The following is a 12,142-nucleotide window of genomic DNA, read 5'->3' on the forward strand; positions in this document are numbered from 1 at the left end:
AAGGCTACATAGTGAATTGGGACTGAAACCCAGGCAGTCTGTCTAGAACCCGTGCTTTAAAATGCTAGAGAATTCTGCTTCCCTCAGTTATTCTGCAGACTGCACACAAGGCTGATTTTTTTTTTTTTTTTTTTTTTTACCCAGAGTGCTTTTTCACTTACTGTTAAAAAAGATTAAAAAAAAAAAATTTTACACTGGTTTGAAGTACAATATAAAACAACAGAGAATTTTACCAAATAAGTCAGAACATCACAATATTTTAAAAACCTAACAGAAGCTATTACAGTATCAATCATTAGGTTATCTATAGTTCAACTTCCCTTTAGAATCCCAAATATTTCATGTGTTCCTGTTCCAATTCTAAGTAGTATTCCCTAATAAACCTATAGCATCCTTATGTTTGAAATCCACCCAAAGGGAGCTCTGATCGATGAGAATCTATATAAATTAATTTTACGGCATTGGTGAAATTTTTAGTTAATTAAGTATAATGAAAGAATGTGTCAGTAGGTGTTAACACTCCAAATTCCTGGTAAAGAAATTTATATCAAAAAAGTTCATGTTTAAGCTAATGGCTTCTGGCTGCTCACCATCAACTGGAAAATTAACTAATTTTAACGGGAAATGAACAAAATGATCTGTATCACCCATATGTTTGGAGACACTAATATACCTGAAAATAAAAAAAGAATGCTCATATGAATGCGTATGTTTCTGAGTACATGTGTACCAATTCAAATTCTATATTGAACAAACACTCATAACATTTACAAATACAGATGAAGTTGCATAGCATTTGCATGTGAAATACTATGGGAAATTCAAACTAAGATTGGTATCTGTCTTCCAAACCTAGGTAACAGCAGTGGAAAAAAATCAATAGTGATTGTTTCAAAACAACACACAAACCTATTTTTAAATGAATGTTCTTAATAGAAGGGTTTCATCAGGGAATAGAATACATGGAAAGTTCAATGACCTTTAATTATAAACTCAACATACTATGTTCAGAGAACAATATGCAAGTTAAGCATATGCTTCAGTTCACAAATCATCAGTTTTCTATCCATTTTAACTAGAAAATAAACAATTAGCATGAAGACTTCAGAAGCAAATGCTTCTCAAATCCTTACAGAATAGTTGAAAACAATGAATAAAAATTACATGTACAGTGAGTCATAATTTAAAAAAAAAAATCACTGTCAGTTTTTGTAGGGAAAAGACTAATTCATTAAGAAGAATACAATTACATTTTGGTCAAAACCAAAAATGTGGTGAGACAATCAAATGATGCCTTTGAATGTCTTAATTTTATGATCCTTGACCTCCAAAAGAGGGTAGACAAAAAAAACTGTGAAGTATTGACTGAAATAGTTACATTTACTTTCTAATATTTGGTATACTTGTCTAGACCAGGAGTGGCTGAAAGTAATACTGGACTACTGGGAACAAATATTAGAAGGGAGAAATAAATGTGAGAAGTTTCTTGCATGAACCGGCATCAGGATGCGGCCCTGTGCAGAGAAAGGCACTTGTCATACATACCAAGAAAGAATAATGGCACCTCGATTTACACTAGCCCAGGACTTCAGGTTCTTCATACCAACATGCTCTACGAGTGTTTTTGCAAAACAACCTGTAAAATATACTGAAACTTAGTGAACATCACATACCAAGATTTAAACTCTCAATATCCCTCTCTACTGTCCTTAAATCTGCAAATACATTTTAATAAAAAAGCAAATAAAGAGAGTTCTCACCCAAACTCCTTAACACTAAAAATTCCAGTTCAGGTGTATATAATGCATTTTCAGTACAGCTGTTTCTTTCAAATCTGATCCAAATCCTAAGCTATGTTTAGTAGCAGTTACTCAAGAGAAACAATTAATTCCTATAAAATGCTCACTTGGTCATGTTTGCGTTTCTTTGTACTACTGAATGATTTAACTCTGACCTGAAAGGTATTCAGAAAGTAAATGTTTGACAGTAGCAAATCAAGTTTGACTGAAAATAAGTTTTCCCTTGTGAAAAATGCTCACTCAGAAGGTGCCATGAACATAGCCAGTGGTCAAATGACGGTTCTGGCTTACACCTGGAAATTTCTCTTTATAATACTAGTTACATATCAAAACTACCATTTATTTTTTGTTGTTTTAGTATATCTGATTTTCAATGCGTTGGTATATTTTATCTCCTCACTGTGCCATTTAAGTGTAACTAATTCTTGGACAAAGGAGAAATTCTGAAGGCTAGGATTGAGTGCAAACGGAGGTAGGGACAACCTATCTTGAAAACAAACATCTTAAGATGTATATTTCATTCAAAAATACCCAAATGTAAGGAGCCTTTAAAAGCCAAGAGGCATATGGCTATTTAGTTTTTCATGGCACATGCTAAGGAGCAATAGAGATCAGCTCCTGAGGCAGATGGTGTTTTCCAAAGGTGACTGCAACAGTATCTGCTGTCCTATGTGCTCTTCTAGAATACTGCCTGCCCAGCCTCCATGCTAGAGATGGAACTGATGCCGTCTTTTGAATCTCAGCGGGCCTTTGTGACTGACCTAACCAAGAAAATATGATAAAAGTGATGTTAAATAATTCTGAGGCTAAATCATGAAAGAACCATGTGCCTACTTCGTTCTCTTAAACCCAAACCTACCACATTCTGAGGAAGCCCAAGCAGCCTTGGGACAGGACCTGAGGCTGCTGGCGACGGCCACTGCCCGCCATTGGGAAAGTGGATACTCCAACCCCAAGCTGAGCAGCCTCTGAGCAGAGCAGAAACAAGCTCAATCAAGCCCTGATCAAATTATTGTTGTTTTGAAAACCACTAAAGTTTTGAGGTGGCTTGTTACACAGCAACGGGTAACCAAGACAGCTAGCCATACTCATTTGGTGCTACATGAAAATGACAAAAACATCAAACAGGCATGTTTTAGGGCTGTCAGTGCATTTTAATTAATAGGGAAAAAATCATTAGAAAATTCCTGGACTTTAAAAAGTAAGGCAGACAACTTGTCTGACATAAATTCGGCTCAACTGTGCACCAACTTTTTTAATAATGAAAGAGATGAGTCAATACATCTTTTTTCCTTCAAAACTTATTATAAGAAGCTTTCTCTTTTACAAAAAATTTACAGTGAGAAATAGCTCCAAGTCTCTATTCCTAAAGGTAGACAGAATGAGAAGTGACAGCATATGGATATACTGCTATATTGATTCCCTCACTAGCCATTAGCACTGCAATTGCCTTAAGGCGTAAATTCATAATCTGTCACTTTTTTCAGATACAGTAATAGAAAGTCCCAACTGCTTTACTCCAGTTGGGGAAAATCTCTCTAATGGCTAAAATACCAGATGGAGTTTGAATTTAGTAAGAGAAGGCCTGGTCAAAGACAGGACTGAGAGGGAAATGGACGCCACTTCTCAATTAGATATAAGATGCTGTCCTCTTGAGAACTGAGTTTCTACAGAACAGCTAGGGGTAAGGTTTATGAAAAACCAGAAAGTGCCAAGAACTGACTTGCATTTTGGCCACATGTATTGCAACACCAAATAGGCACCACTTCAAAATTCTCTGATAAGGATAATTTTCTTCTGCGTATCCTTTCCTCAAAACTAGAGCTAAATATTATGCCTTCCGATTGGGGTAATGATACTCACAAATGGGCCCCCCTAGTGTACTGCGCTCATTATCCTCAAGGAATAGAATGGCATTTTAGAAAACTGGCCAACCCCAGTCAGAACACTGAAGGGGTAGAGGAAGGGGTAGAGAGAATGAGGGAGGGTGGAAAATAGAAAAAGAATTCCTGGATTCTAGGAGACAAATTTCTAGCATTTGCTAAAGCAATACTTGCAACTACTAAATCATGTCTTATAAACATTATTACTGAACACGCAACAAACTTTCATTTAAACTTAAATGGCTGACAAAGTTCAGGATGCCAGACATTACTGAAATTCCACAGAAGATACAAGAAAAGGTCAAGTTTAACAACCTACCTTCTCTTCCGTTTTCTCTCATCTTTTTATCTTGCTCTATTAACCACTTCAGAACAAGATGTCCTGCAGGATGTTCTGCAATGTGAAGCTAGAAGGGGTCAAGAACACGTTAACTTACAAGCTGTTTTCATCCATGCCTCAGCCTACAATCCATTCTACATCAGCCCAGAAAGATACGAACTCAGTCAAGCTGAACGTCCCAGAAGGCTTCAGAGTTCAGAGGTCTTTATCTGAATGACCGCTACACCCGGAGGGACCAGAGGTCTATTCCAATCCCCAGACTGAAACGAGGACGGTTATTCGAGATAACACAGCCCCGGAGAAGTGGTTCAGACTCAGCTTCGTGAGTTCCAGTTTGAAGAGCACCTCCATAGTGCTCATCTTCGATCACGCTGAGCACTTCTCAGATTCCAATATGCAGTTCTGAGGTTCAAGTACACCTATGGGACAGATCGCTACAGTAGCAGCATTAAAACCTAATGCTGAATGTTTAAGTACATGTGACTACATACTGGTGTTATCTGATAAGCAGGCCAAGCAAGCAGCTTTTTAAGCTCAATCTCACTCCTTTGTATGGCCCCGTATCAGAGGATCTCTCCTTATCAAGCATGGGAGACAATGGGCTCCATCTCTTTAAAAAGAAACTTTCATTATGTATGCATCTTCCAGAGTTGATAGCATGATCTGCTCTATGATGGCAGGGGCCAGGGCTTCTCTAAGACCCACAGCCCATTTCTCTCCCCTTAGCTCATAGGTCAGAAATAGTAATAGTAGTAGGCTCCCCACACGTCTGCTCCTGAGGAGCTTACAACCCAGTGCAGGCCAAGGGCCCTGCGTGCTGGCTTCTGCCTGCCTCTTCCCTTTCCTAAGCGCTTTCCCACCCCTCAGCATTCTGTTCTCACATAAGCTGAGCTCTTTGCTTCCTTCAGGCTGCTGCACATGCTCTTCCCTCTGCCCACAATCTTCTTTCCACCATTCTTCACTGAGCTACTAATCCTTGGGGCCTTAGCTTTCAGTGCCTCAGGGAAGCCATCCTGGGGATAAGTTGGCCCCCACTCTTATTTAATCCTATAGAATCTGTAGTTTCCCTTCACTGTACTTATCTCAATATGAAATGATCATTTAATATTTATTTAAACATTGTGTTCCCCCAAATGGTAAGCTTTTGGGGGGAGGGGCGGGCAGTATTGACCAGTGCCTAGCATGTACCAGGTACACAAATCAATGAACTTAAGATGCAAGGCAGAATAACATGAGGCCCATATAACACAGGCAGGAGCTATCAGAAAGAGCAAAGACGTTTTAACAAGAGGAGATGAGGGGAGACCATGGAGAAGGACTCTGGGAATCCTGAAGGATGAATGGACATGGGCAGCACAGCACTCAAGGCTGAGAGAAGCATGTACAAAGGCAGAGAGGTACAAAGTCCACAGCAAATTCAAAACAGAATTAAGAGCAGAGGATATGCTAGAAAGGCAGCCTGGGGCCGCTCATGCACGACAGAGAGCCACATTAAGTGGATTTTGTTTTTATGCATGGAGTCACTGCAAGTTTCTGAGACAGACAGTGTTGTAACAGCATTGTGTTTTGAATTCACAAATTTCAAATGTACTGTGGGTATGCAGTGAGTTGAGATAATGATGATTAAAATTCTCTTTATAGCAATGGTCTCAATGACGAGTCTGCAGTCACCACAGCCTTCCAGCCTGTCTTATAATAATAGCACATTACCTCTCCATCCTTGCCACCAGGGTGCAGTTCTGCTGATGCCAAGCTGGCGATGGCATTCATGGCAGGCTGAACGTCTCCAGTGGCAGCTCCCAGAATGTCAGAAACCAACACACATGCAGACTTATCTAGAACCACTTCTTGGACGTGTCCTTGCAAGTAGTTTAACAAAGCTGGAGAGATGGATTCTAAGAGCTCTCGGCGACGGATCTCTGTATCTTTCTTGCTGTTGGGATACGTTGAATGAGTATTAAGGCAAGATAAATGGCAAAGGAAATATGTTGATCTTATTTTCACACAATCCTCTAAGGGTTTATAATAGTTTGTGTGACACACTATTGTTAATTGTCTATATCTTTCTGTTATGCACATACACAAGTGATTTGAGGGTGGAATAGCTTTCATCTTTGTGTCCCTAGGATGTGACTAGTGCCTGGCACAGAACAAGCACCAGAAAAGTGAAGCTTCCCGTGTATAATAAAAACACCCCCAAATAATTAAAAAACCAAACAACAAAATATTTTACAAGACAACACATGTTCAAACTATTTTATAGACTCTACTCTTTTGAGTACTTAATTATGTGGCATCAGCTTTAAAAATATAGCAAAACCAAAACAAACCACACACCTAAGTCCTACTATGTGCCAGGTGCTCAGAGGCATTCTTTTGGCATGACGCTTTTATTTCCTTTTCAAGACAAAAACAACTACAGGCTTAAAAATGGAATTCATCTTTTTAGTGTTAGAGAGAGAGGGGAGCGTGAGAGGGGGCATGCATGCTTGAGTAGATTTCTGGAAACATGCATTACTCAACATTAATAAATCAGAGGAGAGAATAAAGGGCTCAAGCCATTCTATTATACTTGTTCTTACCTGTGTGCGTTTCCATCTCCTTTCTGCAGAACTTCAATGATTTCTCGTACTGTATGTGCAGGATCTCTGGGGCTTAGTAGGTACAATAGGACCTTCCTTCCATATTTGTCATTTAATATGTTAGGCAAGGAACTAATAATTTCCTGTAAAATTATAGAAACAAATAATGAATCCGTATGCTCAAAGGATGCTTGGAACTTGAATGGTAAAGGATACATACTTAACTATTTTCCCTAACATACTTACCGGAAAATGTGGAGCTAGTTCTGAATCGTCTCATTAAAGCACAAAGAAATTTACATTCAGAACACAGAAATGAGTCTCTACTGTGACTAGCATTATTGAAAAATCCATTTATATAACTGACCCAGCTGAAGGACTTAAAAAATATTTAAAACAGTTATTTTCATTCATTATATAACAGATATTTCTTAGGCCGCCATTACGAGGGACATTGCTTGCTGGGGTCACTGAGCAGATACAGTTAATTTGCAGCTGCACTTAAATGTAGCATCAGTATCAGAAGAACAACCTTCTTATTAGAATTTCCCCACTGAGATGTATGTGAAGGGGGATAAAGGAACTTTGTTAAACAGAACATGTGGATCAAGGCTTTTAAAGTGGGTTTACTTATTCATGGTAAATGAAGGCTATTTCTCATTGAAAACAAAAAGGGGGGAAGGGAAACAAATGCAGAAAGACTCCACGGCGCAGTTACAAGTAACTACAATCTACGACATTTTCCCATCACTTACCCAGGAATAGTAACCTCCTTTTCTAATTGTGTGAATTTAAGGAACAAAGGCAATGTCATCTCTATCCCCATTAAGCTCTGATGTAAATTTGCTGATGTTTTCAAAGACAGAAAAGTTACTGTTTAAAAAGTCCTTTCTTCTTAATAGAGAATATGAAACAGAAAAACATTCAGTCCCCCTCGCCCCCACCAACTGTCCTATTTCTTGTAACAAACCTAACAGATATGCAAAGCCATGTGTGTTTGAGCACCCGAGCTTCTTCAGAACTGGCTGGGGCCATGGAAAGAATTCAATCCCACCACCCAGGTTTACAGATGAGGAACCCAGAAAGAGAGAGGTGACTTTGCAGAAGGATGTAGAATGTAAGTGGCAGGGCTCTGGTCTCCTGATTCCAACTTTAGTCACTTTCAAAGAAAACACACAATCACTCTTAAGGAAAGGGATTCTCCATGAGATGATATACTCAGATCTGCTACCGTGTTTCCCCGAAAATAAGACCTAGCTGGACAATCAGCTCTAACGCGTCTCTTGGAGCAAAAATTAATATAAGACCCGGTACTATATTATATTAATTTTAAAGTATTAATTATATTGTATTACATTATATTATATTATACCCAGTCTTATAGTAAAATAAGACAGCAAAGTCTTATTATACCTCACCATTGTGAGGTATAATATCTTTAAAATAGTTGCTTAAAACAAACAGAAACGAAAAAAAGGGGAGGGGGAGTATGCAGTGAAGAAACATAAATGGCTGCTATTTTTAAAAAAATTTTTCTTGGTGTAAGGAGGAAAAGGGGTGGCATGAAGCCAGCAACGTATTTGTTAATGTACTTACTTTCTCTGCAGGTTTCACACTTAAGGATTAGGGCAACACATATGACTCGGCAGAAATGGTTTCACCTTAACGTGAGAAGCTTAATTCCGTGCACAAATACTAGTCAAGAACTACTCCCCAAATTCACTGAACTTTACTGCCGTTCAGTTTGTAATTAAGGAATTTAGAATCTAAACTCAACGTTCATTTGAGTGTGATATCACGTTCATTTGGTTTTCCCCCATTTCACTCTCGCTCCAGCTTTTCTACCATCAAAAACATACACCTCTGAAAAATACATGGCGACAGTGTGAGTGCTACTATGTTACAGAGCACTAATTCATTTCTCTTTAACCTGGGTCACACACTGAGGGACATTCCTAGAGAGGAGAACACTAACAGGTACAGTAACATGTAGAAATAAGTGAGATGAAGCTATGGTATAGTTGATTTTACACTAAATTCAGTCTTTGGGCTCAATGTGTAGACTTTAGCAAATCTTTTAACCTCTGTACACATCCATTTCCTTATCTGTAAAAGGAAATAATACACCTGCCTGACTTGTGGGCCATTACCAGCAGTAAATCAGAAAATTCACACTGCAAACTGAAAACTGCTAGAAAGTAATTATATTTATTTTCATATTAAAAACACAACTCTCAATATACAGCATTTTTAACTATGGAGAGTAACAAAGATGGTGGAGTCATGAGTTCGGAATCCTCAAAAGAGAGAGAACCTCAACAATAGAGGTTGAGTTTTAAAGATTTTTGACTTAGCTGACCCTCTTACAAGAATTAACTTAGGCCGGCCCGATGGCTCAGGAGGTTGGAGCACCGTGATCCTAATGCCCAGGTTGCCGTTTGGATTCCCACATGGGCCAGTGAGCTGCGCCCTCTACAGCTAAGATTGTGAACAACGGCTCTCCCTGGAGCTGGGCTGCTGTGAGCTGCTGTGAGCGGCCAACCCACGACAGGAGACCAACTGCCACAGCCCGGGGGGGGGGCGCAAGGGTCATAATACCCGCATGGGCCAGGGAGCTGTGTCCTACACAACTAGACTGAGAAACAATGGCTTGAACCGGAGGGGGTGGAGGGTGAAGAGGCGGAAGAAGGGGGGGAAAAAAGAAAAGAATTTAAGAGAAAAATCGTAAGTTCCTTTTTTTGTCATTGCTTCTTATGCTTTACTCTAAAGCAGGCATGTAAACAGAACAAGTCAAGTATGAGAAGAAAAAAAGACCTCCTTTCTGAAGACATGTCTGGCCAGTTCTGACCTCCTTGTGTTGGACCCTTGTCAGATTCTCTGGCACTCTTGCTTTGCCAGGCCTCTTATAAAAAGTGAAGGTCAAAATGAAGGGTGCACTCTGGAAGTAGGGTTAGCGTGCACGTGCATTTTCAGTGGAGGAAAGAAATGCAGAAGGTAACACACATCACTGAGAAATGAGCCCATGGTCCACACACCTCTATGGTAGGTTTTGTGTAAGGACAAAGAGCTAAAATACACCTTAAAGAGCTAAAATACAGTAGAAGAGGCTAGAGAAACAATAAAAAATAAGAGATGCAAATAATGGATAATAACAGAAGTGTAGAAGGAAGGTTAGATCGCTAGGTGCTGACTGCAACCTCCTCAGTATTTTGTTTTAAAAATACAATGATTTTTATCCAGAAGTTCACTTTTTTGGCTGCACTCAAAAAATCGGAAGATACAGTTTAGTGCACATAATTTCAGTTTTGCAAGATGAAAAAGTTGTGGAGACTGTGCACAAATATGTGAATATACTTAATACTACGAAACTATCCTTAAAAATGGTTAAGATGGTGAAATTTTATGTTATGTGTATTTTACCACAATTAAAAAGAAAAAGAAATATCAGAAGATCTATCGCCAAGGAGCTCACATTCCTAGTTGGCGGAGGCTCCCACCCTGAACAGGACATGTGCCCGCTCCTTTCCCCATGGTCCACCCCCCACGCCTGGCCTGCCTCAACTCATTTACCTGCCTGGTCAATGAACATTCCTGAGTTTGTGAGCCCAGGGTCAGGTCATGATTAACTGTTAAGTGAATGGATGACAAGGACAAACTACCAAAGTTGAGAGGATGGGGAGAACAGGTCTGGGGGGAGACCACGTCTGGCTGAGATTAGAGAATGCTACCTGGAGACTGAACTGGAGCTTGGTCTTAAAAGAGAAAAGGAGGAGGGTTTATTAGGCTATGATTTCAACCTGACATTTCAAGAAATCAGTTACTCAGAACAGAATGCTTAGCAACCCTAAGCCTTCTTGGCTATTTTTAAAAGCACTGCATAATGCAACAGGTTTTGTAGTGGCTGGGTGGGACGGACACGTGACTCTATATAAACATATGTGCAGCATAGTTGGCAACCAGAGATTCTGCTAAGCAAATGCCTTTGAGAAACAAGGAGACACACAATAATGTTCATAGAATGATTTGGGATAGCAAAAAATAGTAAGAGTTTTTAAAGTTTTAAAAATTGTAAACAATCTAAATGTCCATCTTCAGAAAAATGGAAAAATAAATTGCAATATAGTCATAGTCAAACACTATTTGGCATTGAAAAATAAATGATTTAGAACAGGGGTAGGCAAACAAAGACCCATGGGTCAAATCTAAACTGCAGCCTGTTTTTGTACATCCTACAAGACAGGAATGGTCTTTACATTTTACAGGGTTATTAAAAACAAAATAAACTGAGAATAGGCAACCAAGAGGTCATATACAGCCCACCTGAAATACTACCTGGCCCCTTTTTAAAAAGGCTTGCCGAGCCCTGATGATGAATCTCACACACGCAATGCCAAAAGCAAGTTTCAGGAGAAAACATCATTTACATACAATTTGTAAACATGCAAAATAGTACCACATACATCTACATAGAGCAAAAGGATAAGGAAATGGATATGAATGATAAATACAAAATTCATCACAGTGGGTATGGGGCAGGGGTGGGATATGTAATCCGGATGGTACACAAAGGGCTTGAACTTGAATTGTATTTGCCAAGTTTTACTTCTTTATCAAATGGTGGGAGGTTAGGTGTCCACTGTATTATTCTTTATTCCTTTCTGTGTGTTTTAAAGACAATCTATTTTAAAGTATGCATCAATGTTTAGTCAGTTTCAAACAGCAACTAGCCAGTGTATTTACTGCCTCTTCAGTGCACCACTGCTATCAAAGCAGCTGTGACATACCAACAATTCCAGGGTAAAATGTATCAAATTTTATAAGTATATTTATTTTGGAAAGTAAAGAAGGTGGGCAACAGTGTGTATCCATTTTGAAAGGTGAGGGCTCAGCTGATCAGGTTTTGATTTCAACCTGATACTTGAGGAAGTCTGGTTATACTGAAGAGAATTCTTAGCAACACCAAGCTTTCTTGGGTATTTTTAAAAAGCACTGCATACTGCAGCAGATTTTCTGGTGGATGGGTGGGAAAAATACAAGAGCAATTAGCATTCCAGAATTTTATCACTAGTACATAGTTTAATGATACACAGAACCTGTTGAGCATTTGTCAGTTAGAGGCAAGAGATCAGTAGTAAATCAGGCCATTCTCAGGGAAAGCCGCCCTAAGTATGAGAAAGTCATTAGGAATGTGGGTTGAGTAGTGGTGGGAATCAAACTGATAAGCACAAGGAATTAAAACTGTTTCAACAGCAACTTTAAGTGGGATAAATCTTTGGAAAAAAGCAATCTAGCCGACAACTGCAGCAAATCCTAAAGTAAGTTTGGTTTCTCTTGAAATCCATTTGGAACAGTTATGCAAATTTCAGTTGTCCTGAAAATATTAAACAAAAGCAAACTTTGAATAGCCCAGCCTGTTTCTATTTTAATGAAACAAGTTTATTCATTAGCCAATCTATGGCCTCACATCTCTGTCACTAGAATGAAAAACAATCATTATTGATTGGAGTCAAAGGGTAATAAAGTCACAAGGAACATGTC

General features: G+C 39.1%; 1 protein-coding gene across 7 annotated transcripts in view; it reads right to left on the reverse strand.

Moving 5' to 3' along the window:
- The window catches only part of PUM3 (pumilio RNA binding family member 3), a 56,823-nt gene that overhangs the window by 18,556 nt on the left and 26,125 nt on the right, over positions 1-12,142 (reverse strand). For all 7 annotated transcript variants that reach the window (XR_016019133.1, XR_012495725.2, XR_016019134.1 and 4 more), the window contains exons 14-17: positions 6,605-6,747; positions 5,733-5,955; positions 4,002-4,089; positions 1,546-1,636 (exon numbers count right to left, since the gene is read on the reverse strand). Coding sequence is in view for 3 of the 7 variants with exons in the window: in XM_074330498.2 (XP_074186599.2) it covers positions 1,546-1,636; positions 4,002-4,089; positions 5,733-5,955; positions 6,605-6,747 (545 nt within the window). In the remaining 4 variants the exon portion in view is untranslated. The remainder of the gene's footprint in view (positions 1-1,545; positions 1,637-4,001; positions 4,090-5,732; positions 5,956-6,604; positions 6,748-12,142) is intronic.

Source organism: Rhinolophus sinicus, chromosome 16 (genome assembly GCF_057876585.1).
Source record: "Rhinolophus sinicus isolate RSI-liver-muscle chromosome 16, RSI-T2T, whole genome shotgun sequence".
In the NCBI taxonomy this organism is placed as follows: domain Eukaryota; kingdom Metazoa; phylum Chordata; class Mammalia; order Chiroptera; family Rhinolophidae; genus Rhinolophus; species Rhinolophus sinicus.